This window comes from Callorhinus ursinus, unplaced genomic scaffold (assembly GCF_003265705.2).
Source record: "Callorhinus ursinus isolate GAN/ISIS: 27379988/994484 unplaced genomic scaffold, GSC_fseal_2.0 scaffold82, whole genome shotgun sequence".
Lineage (NCBI taxonomy): Eukaryota > Metazoa > Chordata > Mammalia > Carnivora > Otariidae > Callorhinus > Callorhinus ursinus.
Window position 1 is genome coordinate 1,966,281 of NW_027397144.1, and position 20,172 is coordinate 1,986,452.

At 42.5% G+C, this 20,172-nt stretch overlaps 1 protein-coding gene across 2 annotated transcripts; it reads right to left on the reverse strand.

Annotated features, from left to right (window-relative positions):
* Window positions 1–1,985: 1,985 nt before the first annotated feature.
* LOC112816692 (uncharacterized) lies at window positions 1,986–19,843 on the reverse strand. 2 transcript variants are annotated; one of them, XM_073887609.1, is made up of 4 exons: window positions 19,019–19,843; window positions 7,688–7,814; window positions 7,433–7,505; window positions 1,986–6,823 (listed from the first exon to the last, which is right to left on the reverse strand). In XM_073887609.1, exons 1-4 carry the CDS (start codon window positions 19,019–19,021, stop codon window positions 5,251–5,253), a joined length of 1,776 nt encoding a protein of 591 aa, XP_073743710.1. In that variant the 5' UTR covers window positions 19,022–19,843; the 3' UTR covers window positions 1,986–5,250. The 2 variants fall into 2 exon arrangements, with proteins under 2 accessions (XP_073743710.1, XP_025719138.1); XM_025863353.2 differs by having other exon boundaries at window positions 1,986–6,826.
* Between the last annotated feature and the right edge of the window lie 329 nt (window positions 19,844–20,172).

Below are 20,172 nucleotides of genomic sequence, written 5' to 3' on the forward strand. Positions count from 1 at the left end.
GTGGCTCAGTTGGTTAAGCGACTGCCTTCGGCTCAGGTCATGATCCTGGAGTCCCTGGATCGCGTCCCGCATCAGGCTCCCTGCTCGACGGGGAGTCTGCTTCTCCCTCTGACCCTCCCCCCATCATGTGCTTTCTCTCTCTCTCATTCTCTCTCTCTCAAATAAATAAAATCTTTTTAAAAAAAATCATACTGGACAGACTCATTTCAATCCTCAGGCTAATAAATAACTTCAGTTTTTGGAAACATATACTGACACTTCAGTTCCACTGTGGAGCAGAGAAAACAAACGGGGGCAAAGTGAGGTGGGCTGTGCAGTATCAAATTGGTGAGGTGCTCCTATATGCCATGGGGGTATGTGAATGGCTTATTTGAATAATTCCATGGACAAACATGGTAATGATACCCATTATGCTACTAAGACTAAAATACTAGTCTGTAAAAGTATACACCATACCATATTGGATGATTTTATACTATATACAACATTATAATACAGTACACAAATACTTCCTTTTAATGTACATGAAAAAAAGCCACAACAAAATACTAGTAAACTGATTCCGGCAATATATAAAATGACCTAAACATCATGACTACTTGGGATTCAAACCATGGAAGCAATGTTGGTTTTACAACTGAAAATGAATTAATGCAACGAACCATTAATAGAATAAATGTCAAGAACTACAGAATCATCTCGACTAACACAAACAAGCATCTGACAGAGTTCAACCTACCTTCACAAGGAAAACACTCAATAAACTGTGATAAACTACCTCAAAAAGCTACGTCAGCATGAAATAGGTAATCAATGAAAAACCCAGAGCTAACAAATACTTGATAGTGAAAAAATAAGTTTTCTAAGATCAGAAAAAAGACAAAAAAGTTTGCTTTCACCAGTTCATTTCAATGTGGTAATTGAGGTGTTACAAGGGCAATTAGGCAAGAATAAAAAAATGAAAGCATTCCAGGTTCCAGAGAACATACATGCATACCTTCCCAGGCTGACGTATGGAATCACAGACTGTCGTGGCACATTTGTGTGGACACACACAGACACCCAAATTCACGGACCCCGAGAGATAATGGCCCAGAGACACCCAGCCCAGGCCCTCTGCACTCCTCTGAAGCTTTCTCTCCCTCCTTTGGACTAAGCATCACCTGATACATTACATATCTTACTTGTATGTCTTGTTTCTGGTCTCCTAGAAGGTCAGTCTCAAGGGGACAAGGATATTTGCTTCCTATCATTCACTGAAGCACCTACTAAGAGCCTGTTACACTGGAGATCGACCCTTATTGACTAACTGGCCTCAAAGACACTCACACACCCCAACCTCATCACAGGAACCATGTCTGCTTGGCTTGATCGTAGCAGAGTGAATTGTTCTCATCTCATTCCCATGTGACAGAGAGGTGTTACCTGGCCCCCAAACAAACCCCCAAAGGAGGATCCATGTGCCCCTAGTGATGGCCCAGTGACTTCACACTTCCTGAGCAGAAACCATACAAGGCCATCTCTAAAAGAACACAACTCAGGAGCCTCAAGAGGTGAGTTGGGGCCCATGACAGCTGGAGCCACCATGTGCCAGCCCCTCATGCTGCTATAATTGCATCCAGAAACACACCCCTCATGACATTACATGTCCTCATTTTGCCTTTTTTTTTTTTTTTAAGATTCATTTATTTATGTAAGGGTGGGAGGGGCAGAGGGAGAGAGAATCTCAAGCGGATTCCCTGCTGAACACAGAGCCCCACGCCAGTCATGATCCTATGAGATCATGACCTGAGCCGAAACCAAGAGTCAGACGCTTAACCAACTAAGCCCACCCAGGTGCCCCGCATTTTGCTTTTCTATGGAGGATTCACTGAGGGGAGCCCAGATAGGTATCTCCTCCCTCAGCTGCCATGTCCTCTGCTGAGTTTTCCTCAGTATGGTATCCATGCCTGCCTGAGGTCTCACCTGTGCGCAGACCTCACTCTGGTCAGCCATGTGGGCCTGTCCTCACCGAAGCCATGATGTCTATCCTACTTAACATCTGCTGGTGGGGAGCGTGGCAGCCTCAGGACCTAGACCCCAGGTCTCACAGCCACAGAGAGGTCACTTTGTGAATTCAGGAAAGCACTGGATGCTGTTGCAAGACCACGTCAAGGCGTTCCACAACGCATTTCTGCCTCTTCAAGCATCAGGTGGTATGGCCTCTGACAAAGGAGGGCACCACCTCCTGCGCCTGGGCGCTTTTGGGAAGAAGGGAAACCCCCATGTTCTGCCACTTTTTTAACGTTGGACCCCGTTGCATTCTGGGGGCTATGTTTAAAAAGGGAAACTCAGGGCTATGGAGGGTCTGTCAGGGACCTCCATTTCCCACAGACCACCAGCCAGAACTCTGTAGAGTGAGTCCTATTCCAGAAAAGGGTAGGCCTGGGCCTTGGGGGGGGTTGGTTCCAAACTCACTCTGGAGGGAGGCTCTGAGGTGAGGGAAGCTGGGCTTAGTCAGCATATGGGCAGCTGAAACCTCAAGGTGGCCTGTGCCACAGAACTCAGGGAGGGAGGTTTAGGGACAGCAGGGCACCTGATGTCCTCCTGGGACTAGAACAAAGCAGGGTTTTCTTTTTTGACATCACTGGAGGTTTTGAGACTATTGTGAAACTGTGCTTGTTGGTGCATAGCTGATGTTTATGGGGCAGCAGGGATTATTATGCTTGAGGGGCCTGTGCCTCCTGACCTGCGTTCTGGGTTCTTCCACAGCTTCACTTCACAGTCACCTGGGATTGTAACCAAGAACATTTCCAGAGTAGTATAGGTGTTGCATTAAACTTAAACTTGGCCGGGCACCTGGGAGGCTCAGTCGGTTAAAATCCAACTCTTGATTTCGGCTCAGGTCATAGTCTCAGGGTTGTGAGATCCAGCCCAAAGTGGTGCTCTCTTCTGGGCATGGAGCCTGCTTAAGAGTCTCTCTCTACCTCTGTCCCTCCCACCGACCCTTAAATATGACTTCAACTTGTTTCTCAGCAACGTGGCACAGAGAAAACAAGAAGGTAAGAGATGGGAAACTTAACATCTGGAACTGGCCTCAAGACTGGCTCTCGGAGCACTTGATGCTGATAACCAAAGCTTTGATTAGGATAAACCCAGGCAGCTCCCACCAGCATCTCTGTTAGATGCACCTTTGTTTCAGGAAACAGTATTCTCAAGATACGATCTCAGAATCCTGTTAAAGGTGGCACCAAGAGAGTCTTATCACCTACCAGTTATATTTATGACATGAGGGTAAGTGTAGGCCTGTAGGGTGTTTTCTAACTTTAGGCTGGGTTCCAAGACAGGTCTATAGTGGCCTATGTCCTTCTTCCCCACTTCTTAGACTACTTCCTAAGAAGGACCCCATGCTGGAGGATGTTATTGCACACAAGAAATCAGAGTTAGGGTTTTAAAATTTTCCTAGCATGCGAAAACATTTTTACTATTTTTTATTAATTGCTTTTAGTAAATATACACATATAATTTAAGAGTAGTTATGTATTTTCTTTTAAGATTTTATTTATTTGACAGAGAGCAAGAGCAGGAACACAAGCAGGGGGAGAAGGAGAGGGAGAAACAGCCTTCCTGCCAAGCAGGGAGCCTGATGTGGGGCTCGATCCCAGGACCCTGGGATCATGACCTGAGCGGAAGGCAGACACTTAACAACTGAGCCACCCAGGCGCCCCTATGCATTTTCACAAATGTATAATTATAACACTCTCAAGATAGAGAACACTCCATCATCCCAAAAGAACACAGCCAATAGTGGTATTAACAGAAAAATATGTTTACTATACAAATTAGACTTTATATGAATAAAATCCAGAAAAGGGGAGTAGCACTTCAGAGAACATTGTCAACCATAACAATCTACATCTGTGGATACCTGGGGGCTTGCAGGAAAATTTAAACCCATGGTGGATCTTTGATGTAGAACTCTGGAGACAAGTGTGAAGCCTACTGCTCAGATCAAATGGAAGTCAAGCAGTTGGTGGTGATTTTCAGATTATTCTTGATTGCCAGGGGAAAAAATGAGGAAAACAGGCTGGGAGCACGTGTCTGTGAAGGTGTATGCTTCTACCTACCTCTCTATAGGTGGCTGAGAAATGTGCCTAATCCTATTTCACTTCTGTATTTACAAGTTTCATATAAATTAGGCCTTGGTGAATTCTAACATGAAACCATAAATGCAACAGATTCTAGGAACAGTAGTTCTCATTACTGACTTCGACATTAACAGCACCAAGGAGGGTCATCTCCAACTCTAGATTTATTGTTCTATCTCACACAGGCCTCTGTTCTTAATGTAACTCTATACTCCAAATCCCAGCCATAACCAATGACAAAGAACAAAGGGCAAAAGAAGAAAATAATAATTCACATGAGAATATACTGTATGATGAACTTTGCATACTCACAACTATATGGCAACTATTTAGGAAAACAGAATAGGGCTCTTCAGGGCAATGAGAAGGGAACTTTCTGATAATAAAGAAATGCAGAATATAGAAATAATAGCTAAAGCATATTGAGTACTTGCCCCACAGGAGGACACCAGGGAAAGGAAAATATGAAACTATTACTTTTCAACAGTCCTTATAGAATTTTAAATACAAAAATTAAACTTACTTGCATATTAGAAATACACTTCAATCACCCATGGATCCAACAGACTTCAAAATAAGAATACAAAAATATTACTAAGGAAAAATTTACTTTCTAAACTTAGGAACTCTCACTTTAAAAGTACCTACATAATTATCTCACTTCAATATCTGCTTGCAAAAGTAAGTGGAAGTCCACGGTACAGAGAATTACTTTAAGAATGAATACGTGATAAAGACCATATAACATTTATTACATTTCTTTAATGTTGTGGATTTTCAGAAGTATTCTACATGAATTCATGTTCACAAAGCTTACCCATATTACTTATTTCTTTCCCATATAATTTTCACACTACCTTGAAAATATCTGTAAAATTATAGAGTTTTTATTTTTTAGTTCTATAGTATGAATTCAGTGAATAATCTAACCTGGTTTTTCCATGATGTGGGACAAATGGAAGATTTCCTACATTGTTTACGACCAATGGAATTCTCTCCACTGACTTTTTTGGTAAGTTCTGAAGAAAACAGGCTTTCCTACATTCCGTACATTTCTGCAATTTCTCTCCAGCATGCATGAAAGACTATACAACAAATGACAGCTTTCTTACATTCCTTATTTTCACAGACTTTCTTTCACATGAGTTCTTTCATGATTTCGTAAAGAATTAACAAGACTGAAGGCTTTGCAACAAGTTTTACATTGATAAGGTTTCTCTCCAGTGTGAGTTCTTTCATGCGTTCGTAACGAACTGGGAGAAATAAATGCTTTCTTACATTTCTTACATTTATAAGGTCCATCTCCAGTGTGGATTACCATGTGTGATCGAACACCTGAGCGAAAAATGAAGCCTTTCCCACATTCCTTACATTCATAAGGTTTTTCTCCAGTGTGAGTTCTTTCATGTTTTTGAACATAATAGTGACTGCTGAAGGCCTTACCACATAGTTTACATTCATAGCGTTTGTCATCAGTATGAGATCTCTCATGTTTGCGTAAGTTACTTGAATATCTGAAGACTTTACCACATTTTGTACACTCATAGGGTTTTTCTGCACTATGTGTCTTTTCGTGTATTCTAAAGGACTGGGGACAACTGAAAGCTTTTCCACATTGCTTACATTCATATGGTTTGACTCCGGTGTGAGTTCTTTCATGAATTCGAAAGTAATTGGGACAACTGAAAGCTTTCCCACATTCCTTACACTTATAAGGTTTCTCCCCAGTATGAGTTCTTTCATGATTTCGAAGGGAACTGGGATAACGGAAAGCTTTACCACATTCCTTACATGCATGAGGCTTCCTTGCAGTATGAATTCTTCTGTGTTTTCCAAGGGACCTAAGAGAACTGAAAGCTTTACCACATTCCTTACATTCATAGGGCTTTACTCCACTGTGTGTCATTTCATGACTACGACAGTTTTTGGGACACCTGAAGGCTTTCCCACACTCTTTACATTTATAAAGTCCATCTCCACTTTGCTTGATCATGTATCTTCGAAATTTGGTAAGAGAATGCAAGGTTTTCCCACCTTCCTTACATTCATAGGGTTTCTCCCCATTATGACTTCTCTCATGTTTACGTAAATTACTTGAATAACTGAAGGTTTTACCACATTTTGTACATTCCTTAGGCTTTTTGGCACTGTGTATCCTTTCGTGTATTCGAAAGGACCTGAGACAACTGAAAGCTTTACCGCATTGCTTACATTCACTAGGTTTCTCTCCAATATGAGTCCTTTCGTGTTTACGTAAGTTGCTTGAATAACTAAAGGTTTTACTACATTTTGTACACTTGTAGGGCTTTTCCCCACTGTGTGCCCTTTCATGAATTTGAAAGTAATTGTGACAAATGAAAGCTTTCCCACAGTGTTTACATTCATAGGGCCTCTGTCCAGTGTGTGTCCTTTCATGCATTCGAATGGATTGGCGATGCTTGAAGGATTTCCCACATTCCTTACATTTATAAGGCTTCTCTTCACATTCCTGATACTCATATGGTTTGTGGCCAGTGTGAGATCTCATGTGCTTGTTAAAGGATGAATGATACATGAAGACTTGTCCACACAAAGTACATTTACGTAGTTTTATTCCAGTAGGACTTTTCTTCTTCTGATTATGATATGGAATCTGGCTGAAGCTTTCTTCATACTGACTACATTCTTTACTTTTACAGAGTCTTTCTACCATTTGACTGCTGTAAAAAATGGGAAGCATATTAATAGCTTTATTATTAATGATCTTATATTTATTAATTATGACAGTGACTTTTTTACCATCTTCAAGGAAATTTAGGTTTTCTGCATATTTTGATTGTTTGAAAATGAACATACTGACAGCTTTGCAACAGGGCTCCATCTTAGCTATTATCAAAATAGTAATATTCATAAATGTTATTTCTACATGCAGTTTCCAGATATAGTTTTTCAGAAACTGTACATCTCAGTCACATGTGAGAAAAAAATTTTTGGTGAAAATATCCTAAGGATCAATGAATTTAAAGCTGGGCTGATTTATTTGCTTGTTTTTTTTTTAAGATTTTTTAAAAATTTATTTGACAGAGACAGTGACAGTGAGAGAGGGAACACAAGCAGGGGGAGTGGGAGAGGGAGAAGCAGGCATCCCGCCGAGCAGGGAGCCAGACATGGGGCTCGATCCCAGGACTCTGGGATCAAGACCCGAGCTGAAGGCAGACGCCTAATGACTGAGCCACCCAGGTGCCCCTATATGCTTGTTTTTAAAATTTCGTGACATCTCTAGATTCTCTAATGAAACCTTGTTTTCTTATGTGAATGCTACTCACCTTAGATCTGTCCCATGATTTTCATTCTGATCTTCCCTGTCATGGATTTCCCATTTTTCTTCTGAAATACACACTAGGAAAAAGCAGTATAAATTATAAAAATTTATAGAAAAATTGTTAGAATTCTAGGTTCATGAGTTGTGACCATGGCAGGTTTATTAATGAAAATATTCCCTTTCCATTTGTTTCTCTTGAAATAGCAAGTTACACTGGATCTCTAATTGATTTAGTAAGTAAGAATGTCGTCATCCCTACCTATTGAGGCCAGGTTCCTGAAGGTTTCCTGCATCACATCTCTGTAGAGTTTCTTCTGGGATGGATCCAGGAGAGCCCACTCCTCCATGGTGAACTTTACAGTCACATCCTCAAAGGCCACTGAGTCCTAAATAATCCCATATATGTACATAGGATGGGTGAGATGGACCACTGAAGATCTATACTCAATTTTTAAGTAGTTCACATACGATTTCCAGAGCTTAAGTAACCTAGGTGGACAAAGGTATTTCTTTCCTTCCTGTTCCAAAGGTGGGGCATTGTAAGGATGATAGGGTTTTCTCACTCCTGACACCAAATATGTGGTATTTGTTCCAAAGCCACTTCTCCAATTCTGTGTCACCAAAAAGGTGTCCAGCAGTTCAATTCTAACATAAGCTACCCAGAATTTAAGTCAGATTCATAGTTTAAGAAGTCAGTCCCAACACTGCCCCTATTTGTGATACCATCTACAAATGGGGAGCCAAGTTTACTATTTCGACAGCCAACTACCAATTCAGATTCCCTCCACACTCTGTCTTGTTTGTTAATTTACTGAAATGATTTTGGGAAACTTAGCAAAATGCTGTATTTACCATTACCAGTTTACTGTAAAGCATACAACGCAGGAACAGAGAAAAGTTGCAATGCATAGGACAAGTTAAGTTAGTGGTATGGGTAAGGGTAATAGAGAAGGGGGTGTGCAGAGCTCCTACCTCACTATGGACACACCAACCTCCCAGCACCTGGATGGATTCACCAATGCAAAAACTGTCAGAATCCTGTCTTTAAGAATTCTGATGGAGGTTTCATTACATGGACACAATTTATTAAATCATTGGCCATTGGTGATTAACTCAGTTTCCAGCCCCTGTCCTATACCCAGAAGCTGGGAGCTGCAGCTCAACATTCTAAACATTTAATCAAAGCTTGCTATTTCAGGGGGCACCTGGGTGGCTCAGTTGGTTAAGCGTCTGCCTTTGGCTCAGGTCATGATCCCAGGGTCCTGGGATCTAGCCCCACTCAGGCTCCCTGCTCAGCGGGGAGTCTGCTTCTCCGTCTCCCTCTGCGCCTCCCCCTGCTCCTCCTCTCTCTCTCTCCCTCTCAAATAAATAAATAAATAAATAAATAAATCTTAAAAAAAAAAAAAAAACTTGCTATTTCAGGTATCCAAAACCCCATCATAAAAGCTACCTAGTAAGTGGCCAAGAGTTGCCTCATTAAACAAAACACACTCTTTCACCATTAACACTCAAGTAATCTCAAGAATTCAAAAGGATTTTGCTAGGAACTGAGGACACTTACCATATATCTTTCTTATCATATCACAGTAGGTCAAGCCCAGGGACAAGGGCCCACTAAAAGATTGAGAGCAAATCACTGAGGTAAGAGAATACCTCCCCACTGACCCCACGTACCTCTACATCAACTGGGATGTTATTTAATATAAGTGCACTATTCTGAAAAAACTACATGCTTTCTGGTAACCTTAGGATGAAGGCAAGAATGTCCCCTTTTACTACACTTAGATGACATTATACTGGAATTCTTAGCTAATGCATTCAGACAAGGGGAATAAAAGGTAAATAATGAAAAATCAAAGGTATACATTTGGGGAAGCAAGAAATAAAACTGTCTTTGGGGGCACCTGGGTGGCTCAGTCATTAAGCATCTGCCTTCAGCTCAGGTCATGATCCCGGGATCCTGGGATCGAGCCCTGCATCAGGATCCCTGCTTAGCAGGAAGCCTGCTTCTCCCTCTCCCACTCCCCCTGCTTGCGTTCCTGCTCTCAGTGTGTCTGTCTTTGTCAAATAAATAAATAAAATCTTTAAAAAAAATAAAAAAATAAAACTGTCTTTGTATCATGACAAGACTGTCAATTGAGAAAATGTCAAAAAAATCCCAAATAACAAAGAAAACCCCATGAACCAAGAGGTAAAAAAAAAAAAAGGATAAAAAGCTAGGGGAGCCTGGGTGGCTCAGTTGGCTGAGTGTCCATCCAACTCTTGGTTTCGGCTCAGGTTGTGATCACAGGGTCATGGGATCAGGCCCGTGGGGCTCCACTCTCAGCAGGGAGCCTGCTTTTCTCCCTCTACCCCTTCTCTCCCCTTGCTTGCACTCTCTCTCTCTAAAATAAATAAATCTTTCTAAAAAATAAATTTAAAAAGTTAAGGGGCACCTGGGTGGCTCAGTCAGTTAGGTGTCTGGCTTCAGCTCGGGTCATGATCCCAGGGTCCTGGGATCAAGCCCCACATCAGGTCCCCCGCTCAGCAGGAAGTCAGCTTCTCCTTTTCCCTCTGCCCTTCCCCCTACTTGTGCTCTCTCATGTGTGCATTCTCTCTCTCAAATAAATAAATAAATAAAATCTTTTCTAAAAAAAGTTAATATTGGGGTGCCTGGCTGGCTCAGTTAGTAGAGTGTGCAACACTTGATCTTAGGGTAGTGAGTTCAAGCCCCACATTGGGCATGGGGCCTACTTCAAAAAATTAAAAATAAATATGTAAAAAGTTGGGGTGCCTGGGTGGCTCAGTTGGTTAAATGTCTGCCTTTGGCTCAGGTCATGATCCCAGGGTCCTGGGATGAAGCCCCGCATCAGGCTCCTTGCTCACTGGAGAGCCTGCTTCTCCCTCTCCCTCTGCCTGCCGCTCCCCCTGTGCTCTCTCTCTCTCTCTGTCAAATGGATAAATAAAATCTTTACAAAATATATATATATATATAAAGTTAATACTGAAAAGGCAATTGCTTTCCTACAGATCTACACAAATATAGTGAACTCATCTTTGACAAAGAACCAAAGATAACTCAATGGAAACAGTCTTTTCAACAAATAATGTCAAAAAGCTGGACATCCACATGCAAAAAAAGTTTTAAATCTACAGACTTTACACCCTTCACAAAAATTTACTCAAATTTGATCACAGATCTTAGTGTAGACTGTATAATTTCAACACTCCTAAAAGATAAAATAGGAGAAAATCCTTGTGATATGGTATTTGATGATTAATTTCTTTAAAAAACGAAAAAAGTTTTCATTACAATGAAAAACTACTCAGTGAAACAGAAGTGAACAGAATGAAAACACAAGCCATAGTCTGGCAGAAAATCTTTTGAAATCACTTATCTGATAAAGGACTGGTATTGAACACAAGCAAAATACTCTTAAAATGCAACAAAAAGAAACAATCCAAATAAAGATGGGAAAATATCTGAACGCATACCTCATCAGTGATATAGACAGTAAATAAGCACATGAAAACAATTTCAAAATCATATCTCATTAGGAAATTGCACATAAAAAGAACAATGAGATGTCACCAGTTGCTTATTAGAATGGCTAAATGTCATGAGAACATCAAACCTTCATTGCTGGTGGAAACGGAAAATGGTATACCTACTTTGGAAGAAAGGCAGTTTCTTAACACTAAGGCTACATTTACCACACTATGCAATTATGTGTTTCAAATGTACACAAATGAATTTTAAACTTATGTTCATAAAAATCCTACATGTGGATGTTTATAGGAGCTTTATGCACACTTGTCATGACTTACATGGAACCAAGATAATTTCAATAGGCAAAATGATAAAAAAAAAAAATCACTGGTATATCCACTGGATGAAATATTCTACAGTGATGAAAGAAATGAGGTTATCAAGGGAAAAGACATGAGAACATTTTAAAATCATATTCTTTTTTTTTAAAGATTTTAGTTATTTAATTCGCAGAGAGAGAGAGAGAGAGAGACAGCGTGAGAAGGAACACAAGCAGGGGGAGTGGGAGAGGGAGAAGCAGGCTTCCAGCCGAGCAGGAAGTCCAAAGCGGGGCTCAATCCCAGGACCCCGGGATCATGACCTGAGCTGAAGGCAGTCGCTTAACCAACTGAGCCACCCAGGTGCCCCTTTAAAATCATATTCTAGGGCGCCTGGGTGGCTCAGTCGGTTAAGCGACTGCCTTCGGCTCAGGTCATGATCCTGGAGTCCCAGGATCGAGTCCCACATCAGACTCCCTGCTCAGCAGGGAGTCTGCTTCTCCCTCTGACCCTCTTCCCTCTCGTGCTCTCTATCTCTCATTCTAAGTAAATAAAATCTTTAAAAAAAAATTATAAAAAATAAAATAAAATAAAATCATATTCTAAGTGAAAGAAGACAATATAACAAGTCTACACACTATGATTCCAAGCATAGGGCATTTCCCAGAAAAGAGAAAATTAAAAAGTATCAAAAGATCTTTGGTTGGGCGACTGCCTTCGGCTCAGGTCATGATCCTGGAGTCCCAGGATCGAGTCCCACATCGGGCTTCCTGCTCGGCAGGGAGTCTGCTTCTCCCTCTGACCCTCTTCCCTCTCGTGCTTTCTATCTCTTGTTCTCTGTCTCTCAAAAAAAAAAAAAAAAAATTTAAAAAAAAAAAAAAAGATCTTTGGTTACCTGGGCTTTGGGTGGGAGGGAGGGGTGAATGACTAGGTAGAGAACAGGAGATTTGTATTCCATAGGATACAAAAATGATGGAGACAAGTCATTTCACATTAGCTGAGGACCTGAGATTATATAACAGAGTCAACCTTAATGTCTGCATGCCTTTCATGCATCAAAGTTGGTTCAACAAATGTAACAAATGTATTACAATACAAGATATAAAATATAGAACTGTGTCCAGGTAGAGGGGTTATGTGGGAAGTCTCTATACTTTCTGATTAAGTTTCCTGTAAACCTAACTGCTCTTAAAAAAAAAGTCTACTAGGAAAAGAAAAAGACAGATGCATTAATATTCACACCTGATAACTGACCCATGACAGGCATAGACCATCTTTCAATGTATTCCAACTTATTTCAGTAAGCCATTATGGTGCTTTATGACTTCTGCACCCTGAGACTTGGAAGAGAGGAGAAACTTCCATTGAATGCCTTGTTAGAGTGTCCAGCACACTGTATTTTGAGAAGTGAGTTTGAAATGAGTGCCTTTGTTACTATCAGTACCATCCGGACTCAGACATCGATTATATGTGTCCTGGCAAGGCCTTGTATTCTGGCCTTAATATATATACAGACAAGTGTTACTGTGATTTATATTGGGGGTAATGGAGACACAGGATTCCGTTCTTTCCACCCCAGTGTGGCAACTCAGAGAATCACTCAAGACTAGTAAACAGGTGAAGATGGTGTCAATTGTCACCTCGTCTAAGATGACCGATTGATATATGGTAAGTTGTGATGACCCTCTGGTCTGATCCTAATTCAGACATAAGAAGCAGCAGTTCTGCCTAAACTCCATTATGTACGAATGTGGTGATGTCATATCTAAAGTCTATGAACTCCCATTGCTTTTCACTCAGGTACTCCTATGGAGCTCCCCAGAGAACCCAGGGGGCTGGGAAAAAGGGGACTTCCTCCAGCACCATGGCATCTTACAAGAGACTGAGGAGAGAGTGGGCCATGCCCTCCTGTATGTGGCTATCCCAAAGTTCCAAGGTTTGCCCCATGTCTCAAGCTGGTCAAAGAGCAGCCTTCTTCAAGGCCATCATGGGTAACTCCAGGAGGCAAGAAAAGAGGTCAATGAAGCATCCAAGTGAAGAAGTCTGTGGGCACTACCAGTGCCAGTTGAAGGCAGTTTCAAGAATCTCCAGCCTTTTAAGGTATGGATACCATTTGTAATTAACAGCATAAATGGGTTCAAGTAAAATTTGTAAACAAGAAGTATGTTACCTCTGGAACATAGCAGATGTTGTGGGTGCTGATAGAGAGAACAGCTTTTTCCTCATAATGTTAGAGAGGGAGTGGGTGTCAGATTATCAATTTCCAGTAAAATAACAAGGTTGACCAGGCGTCACATTTTATGCATGACAATGCCCTATCCACATTTTGCTAGCTCCTTTTCTCAACGTTTGCTTCTCTAGTATGTCCTCAGAGGAAGAGATCATTAATGTAATGTGGCATCTGTGTTCTTGGAGAAACCAGGATGCAGTTCAGATCTTTGCCTTCAGTGACTCTGTGGGAGGGCAAAACTGCTGAAGATCCATGAGGATAACCCAGGATAGGTGTATTGTGTCCCTTCAAGATGAAGGCCACTGCAGCTGTGAGGCTGTTGAGATAAGCATCGAACAGAACAGACCCCACCCAATCTGTGACCGCAGGATATTTACCCAGTTGTTGACTGGTTGAGTCAATAATTTCCATAAAGTTGGGGACTGGGTATAGAGGTCCATTGGGTGTGACCACAGTTACAGTTACACAGTCATAATCCACTGTAATCCACAGTTGTAATCCACTGTGAGGTGTCATTCATTTGTTCAAGGTAAAGAATAAGTCAAATTTGGCTGTTCGAAGGAGAAGCACTGGGAATAATCAACCCTTCACTAAACAGGTTTTGTATATGGCTTCAATCCTTCAAGGGCCTATGCAGTTTACATCGGGCCATATAAACCACTCTACTTAGAGGGTACAGTCCAAGAGGTCTTATTTTGTGAAGACAATTTGTAAGTGGCAAGGGCCTTATTTAATTTTAATTTATGAATCATTGGTTCAGAGCCTCCTAGATCACTATGGGTTATTTTAGGACAGTGCTGTGACCATGGAGAATTTCAGGACCATAGTTCTGACGGTCAAGAAGAAACAGCTGTGCTGTTTGCCCCCTATATCCTATTCAGTGACCCGGGAGACCATCAGGGGTACCGTGCTTAAATGTAGTGGGATCCTAGGTATAACTATAATTTGAGACCTAGTATTGACTAATTGTTTAATGGTTTCTGAGTTAATGAATTACATCAGATAGCAAAATTAATCCAGAACTTATGTTCTATAGGCTGAAAGCTGAGCAGTGCATTCTTATCTGTTGTATAAATTCTTTTTGTTGTATAAATTCTTTTTGTACATTTTGGATTTCCAATTCGGTTAAATTGTGGTCCTTTGTTTCAGTATTTTATCTATTAGTTCCATCCTTGAGTATCCCTCTTTTCTTTGTCCCTGAATATACTTTGGGAGGGGGGTGCCTCTCTACCCTGGTATTTATAAAGGGTTTCCTCCTAAGAGTCTCAAATCAGTGCCATCAGGGTTAGGAGCCTTCCCCGTGATAACTGGTTGTTTTAATGGGTTTAAGGACAAGGAGCTTAAGTCAGCTTTGAACTAATCCCTTTGTTGTGCCACAGGGAGCCATGGATGTTGTCCCCCAAAATCCACAGAGTCAGGATACTTCTTGCGAAAGAGGCAGGGGCAGGAGCAGCAGAGATACTCAAAGGTCCCATTCAACTATCTGGTGTTTAGAGTGTGGACTCAGCCCACCACTTATGGGCTGCCTTTCACTCTCTCTTTCTTCTTTCTCTTTTCAAATGTCTGCTCTCCCAGGAGTGACCTTTGAATGAGGCCAACTGTTTCCACAGGGTGTACAGGGGCCAACCCAGCCTCTGTCACGGCTTCACTCTAACGCAGGGAGAGAAACCAGCAAAGACACGGATGCAAGACCACTTTAAGGAGGGCCCCAATCCACCAGTCCTGCTCCCGAAAGCCTAGAAATTCTCACAACTGCCAACTTTGGTTGGCTCCATCTAAAACTGAGGCTTGCTAGGTCACCAATGCAACACAGGACAGCACAGGGCACAGCACGAGCTCCCAGCCCCCAGCAGTCCATGCCACCATCAGGCAGCGGAGCAGGTGAGCAACTTAAAGCGAGAGAAAACAGATCCATGGAAGGGTGGTCGCATGTGTACATGCTACTCATAACTACTGTTATGGCCACCTGCTGAGAATTGGTTCAGAAGTCAAGGGGGATGGCTCTGTAGCCCCCAATGACACACACAGTCACCTAGACAGTAGGAAAAGGTTTAGGACTCATATAACAGAGGTCTCAGAGCAAGGCTGCCTCTCAGGCAGTTCTGAAATGGCTTCAAAAGAATGAAGAGACTGGCTGGGTAAGGAGTTCATTGGGGTTAGGGAGTGGGGCAGGGGCAAGAGTTCTGCACACAAGCAAGGGCTTTTCTGGTTGGAATCTCCTGCCTGCTCTAGAGGAGAGACCACCCAGGCTTTCTCATCGGCTTATCTAGCTGGGAACACAAGGGGTGGGGGGCGGGGGGGAGGTGAGGCTTTATCTGTCAGCACTCAAACATCCAAAAATGCAAAGTCTGACTGCTTGTTACAAGGACAAACATCAGCAGGAATAATATGCACTCACAATTGCTTGTTGGAATAGGAGGCTCAAGAAATTATCAAAACTGTGTACTTGGTGGTAGCTGGGCTTAACAGTGCTGGAAGGAACTAGGATGTGTTCACGGTGATTTTCTTAAGTTACACTCCCTATCTTACAAATTTATTTTAAAAATATATATAAATTTGGGGTGCCTGGGTGGCTCAGTCAGTTAAGTGTCCAACTCTTGGTTTTGGCTCAGGTTTGATCTCAGGGTCCTGGGATCTAAGCCCGCATCAGGCTCTGCGCTCAGCGTGGAGTCTGCTTGTCTCTTTCCCTCTGCTCCTTCCCTCTCTCTCTCTCTGGAATAAATAAAATCTTTAAAATATATATATATGTACATATATATATATACACACACACACATATATACACACACATATATATACAAATTTATGTACATTAAAGTAATTAACAATCGATTTCATTTTAACTTTGTACACAGGAAACCATTTTAAGATATAATTCCTTTAAACACTATCTGGTGTTTACCACACCAAAAGTGTAAACCACTTGTATAATTTATGAAAATTTTCAAATGTCTAACTAGCAGGACATGGGGCATCACATTTTTTCCTCCCCTATATCACACGCAGGGTATTTTCCAGGAATAAGTAGCCTATTACCTACATTAGGTGTTTGAGTTTAGCTCCTTACATGTACTGGATTTTCATATATTTACATAAGCTTTGGGCAGTTTTCCTCATATCACTTAAAACAGGAATTCAATTGCTTTAGCCTGTTGAATGTCAGCATTCTCTAGGGGCATGGACATGCGCTAATTGATCCAAAAATAAAAAATGACCTTAAGAAAACTTAATTGAGTGCCTCTCACGTCTTGAGGTTCTCCTGCCTAAAGAGAACACAAATTCTACTTAGTTCCACAATTTTCTTGCTTTCCTCCCATTGTACCTCTCAATTAACTCACAATTTCAGAGCCCAAGTACTAAAAGAAACTAGAAGGGTGCCTGGGTGGCTCAGTTGGTTAAGCGACTGCCTTCGGCTCAGGTCATGATCCTGGAGTCCCGGGATTGAGTCCCGCATCGGGCTCCCTCCTCAGCAGGGAGTCTGCCTCTCCCTCTGACCTTCTTCCCTCTCATGCTCTCTCTCTACCATTCTCTCTCTCTCTCTCAATAAATAAATAAAAATCTTAAAAAAAAAAAATAAAAGAAACTAGAGCCAAAGGGCTCAGTAACAGAACCCAAAATAAAGAAATATTAGAAGCAGCACGTATGAGCAGCCTGCTTCCCACAGGACAGAAGGAAAGCCACATTCAGAAAGTTCCACATTCGCAGGCGCCTGGGTGGCTCAGTTGGTTGAATGACTGCCTTCAGCTCAGGTCATGATCCCGGAGTCCTGGGATCGAGTCCCGCATCGGGCTCCTGGCTCAGCAGGGAGCCTGCTTCTCCCTCTGACCCTCTCCCCTCTCATGCTGTTTCTCTCTCTCTCAAATAAATAAAATCTTTTTAAAAAAAAAGAAAGTTCCACATTCTAGGGGCATCTGGCTGGCTCAGTGGGTAGAGCATGTGACTCCCTATCTTGGGGTCATGAGCTCAAGCCCTACCTTCTAGACACTCCTGGTGGAGATAGAAGCCCTGGAGTGGGTCAGTACATGGAAAGAATGATGCGGACACCTGAGCAGCCAGAGGAATGAGCACACACCTGTAGGGGAGCCTATCCAGGAAGAAAAACTGGGCATTATATACTTCCCCTTGAAGGCTCAAAGGGGCCAGAGTTTAGAGACACATCCTGAGGCCTCTGCCTGCCACTGACATTGCTTTGCACCACCAGTGATACCTTAAATGACATAAACCCAATGTTTGAACAATCCAGCAAACCACTCAAACCCAGTGTTTATGTGAAAAGGAAGGAAAAAAATTGTAAGGCACTTTACTGGCTCAACAAGAAACCTCACAAGTATGGACTGCATTCACAAAAATAAATAAACAATAAGATGTTAATTATTGACAGGAGAACAAACTGTCTTATAAACTACTAATCATAGTTGAACACTACGGGGTCTGCAAGTCTAAGCCTTGGAAATCCATCTGAACTCATCCCCAATTAACGAACAGACCTCAGAATATCAGTAACACACTCAAGGGAGGAAAAAAGTAAAAAATAATACCTGCAGGGTAATACTAGAATTTTTTTTTTTTTCCTGAACTCACCCCTTTCTTGACTCTTTGGAAATATTTTACTGTTTTTCACGATGTGTGGATTAAATAAATTTTTATTCATTGAAAAATTTGGACTAAAGTTAATTGAATAAATCGTTTAAAGGTGACAAACTGAGGCAGGGGCAGTGCTGACAGCAGAGATCACCCAGAAGTTTCCAAAGATGCACCTCCACCCAAAGGACTTCCCATAGGATGTCTGTGCCCAGGAAAGATCCTGGGAGGAGGGGCACAAGGATTTCATACAACGTTGTTCCAGAGGATTATTCGCTACTTTTCTCTTCCGTAAAATATCCAGGAACAAAAACTAAACCCGTTTAAAAACGCCATCCATTGACAGCGGGGAAAAAAAAAAAAGATAAATAATTGAAATACTGGGTCTGTCTGAAACGCACCATGAAGGACGAATAGTTCCTAGTGACGCTGTGAACTCTACGGAGATGGGAAGTGGGCCAGGAGGGATCTGGAAATTTACGCAACGACTGCCAGTCCTAGGGAGAGCTGGGCGCGGGGTGGAGGGGGGCGAGGGTGCCGCGACAGGATCGTGGATTTCACTTAGTTTCCCACAATTTTGGAAAACTCAGGAGAAAATGGGTCCCCTCGTAAGAGAAAGGAGGGAATGGAGACCCCGCAGACCATGGCACCTCCCGCGCACGAACTCCAGAGAGCCAGTCACGATCGTCCCCTGTCACCGGGGGTCACCGCACAATCTGGGGAGACGCGGAGCTGCGGGCGCAGAGCTGTCCACGGACTCGAGGGCCGAAGCTGCCGCGCGCAGGGACCGGACAGGACGCCAGGGTCCCGACTGCCGGCCCAGCCCCCACGCCGCGCGCCGGAGGGGACTGAGGTCGGAGCGGCGCCACCGACGGACTCGAGTCAGAGACTCCGAGTTGTCCGCGGGGAGGCCAGCTCGCGCCACGGCCATCTCCGGCCGGTTCCAACCAGCACTCCGCCTCCCTCTCTGGGAGGCCGGGCCTGCACACTCACCATTTCTAGCTTTCCTGGGTCTCCCGACGTTCTACCTACGATTTCGGGGAAGGGACAGGTCTAAGCAAGACAGAATCCCGGGCAGAGCGAGGTGGAAGTTTTAAGCGCAGGGAAGCCGCGATCCCAACAATGGCGAGAGCCAGAAGCCTCCTGCTGAGTGCCTGCGGAGCGTCGCCCCACCCACCTGCCCTGACGTCTCCCCTGATTGGACAGGTTGCGAGACCCACCCTCCCTCCCTCGGGAGTGACAGCTGGCCAGAGGCGAGGTGTCTGTGGAACACCAATTTATTAAACTCGTTCTCTCCAGGGATTTTTACATTGGAGGGTAATGCTGAGGAGCCACTCGTGGAACTGCGACGCTTCTTTACAAATACAGACCTTTAAGAGTCACCTGGTTCCATTTTGATCTTTGACTATTGACAGCGTTGGGTGTCCTATTGCCTTCCAAGCATTTGGCTGTGGTGGAAAGTTGGAACCCCAGTCCCAGCTGGGTGCAGGGATTTTTCTAAAACTAACCACAAGTTGTAAAATGTATTGACTAAATTCTCAGGTATACGTTTTACACTGAAAGGAAATTTATTTCAGATCACTGTTTGAATGTATCCTTAGAGAACCGTGCTAGATAAAAGGTTATAAAACCTGTAATTTGATTACTGTTCGGACTGATATAACCAGAAACAAGAAAAGGTTATATAAATATGGGATGTTCTTGGAAAGTATTAATGTGCTTAAGAGATTGGATTGTAAAGCTCTTTTTTTAAATTTTATTTTATTATGTTATGTTAATCACCATACATCATTAGTTTTTGATGTAGTGTTCCATGATTCATTGTTTGCGTATAACAGCCAGTGCTCCACGCGGAATGTGCCCTCTTTAATACCCATCACCCGGCTAACCCATCCCCTCCACCCCCCTTGGATTGCAAAACTCTTAATGCATTTTCCACTTATTTGAACAATTTTGGAGGGAGCATTTTTTTAAATCATTTTACTTTGTTATTTTTTTCATCATAATAAATGTACTCTTTTATCCCCATCCCCTATTTCCCCAATGCCCTTACCCATCTTCCCTCTGGTAACCATCAATTTGTTCTTAATACTGAAGAGTTTGTTTCTTGGTTTGTCTTTCTCTCTTTTTTTCCTTTGCTTGTTTGT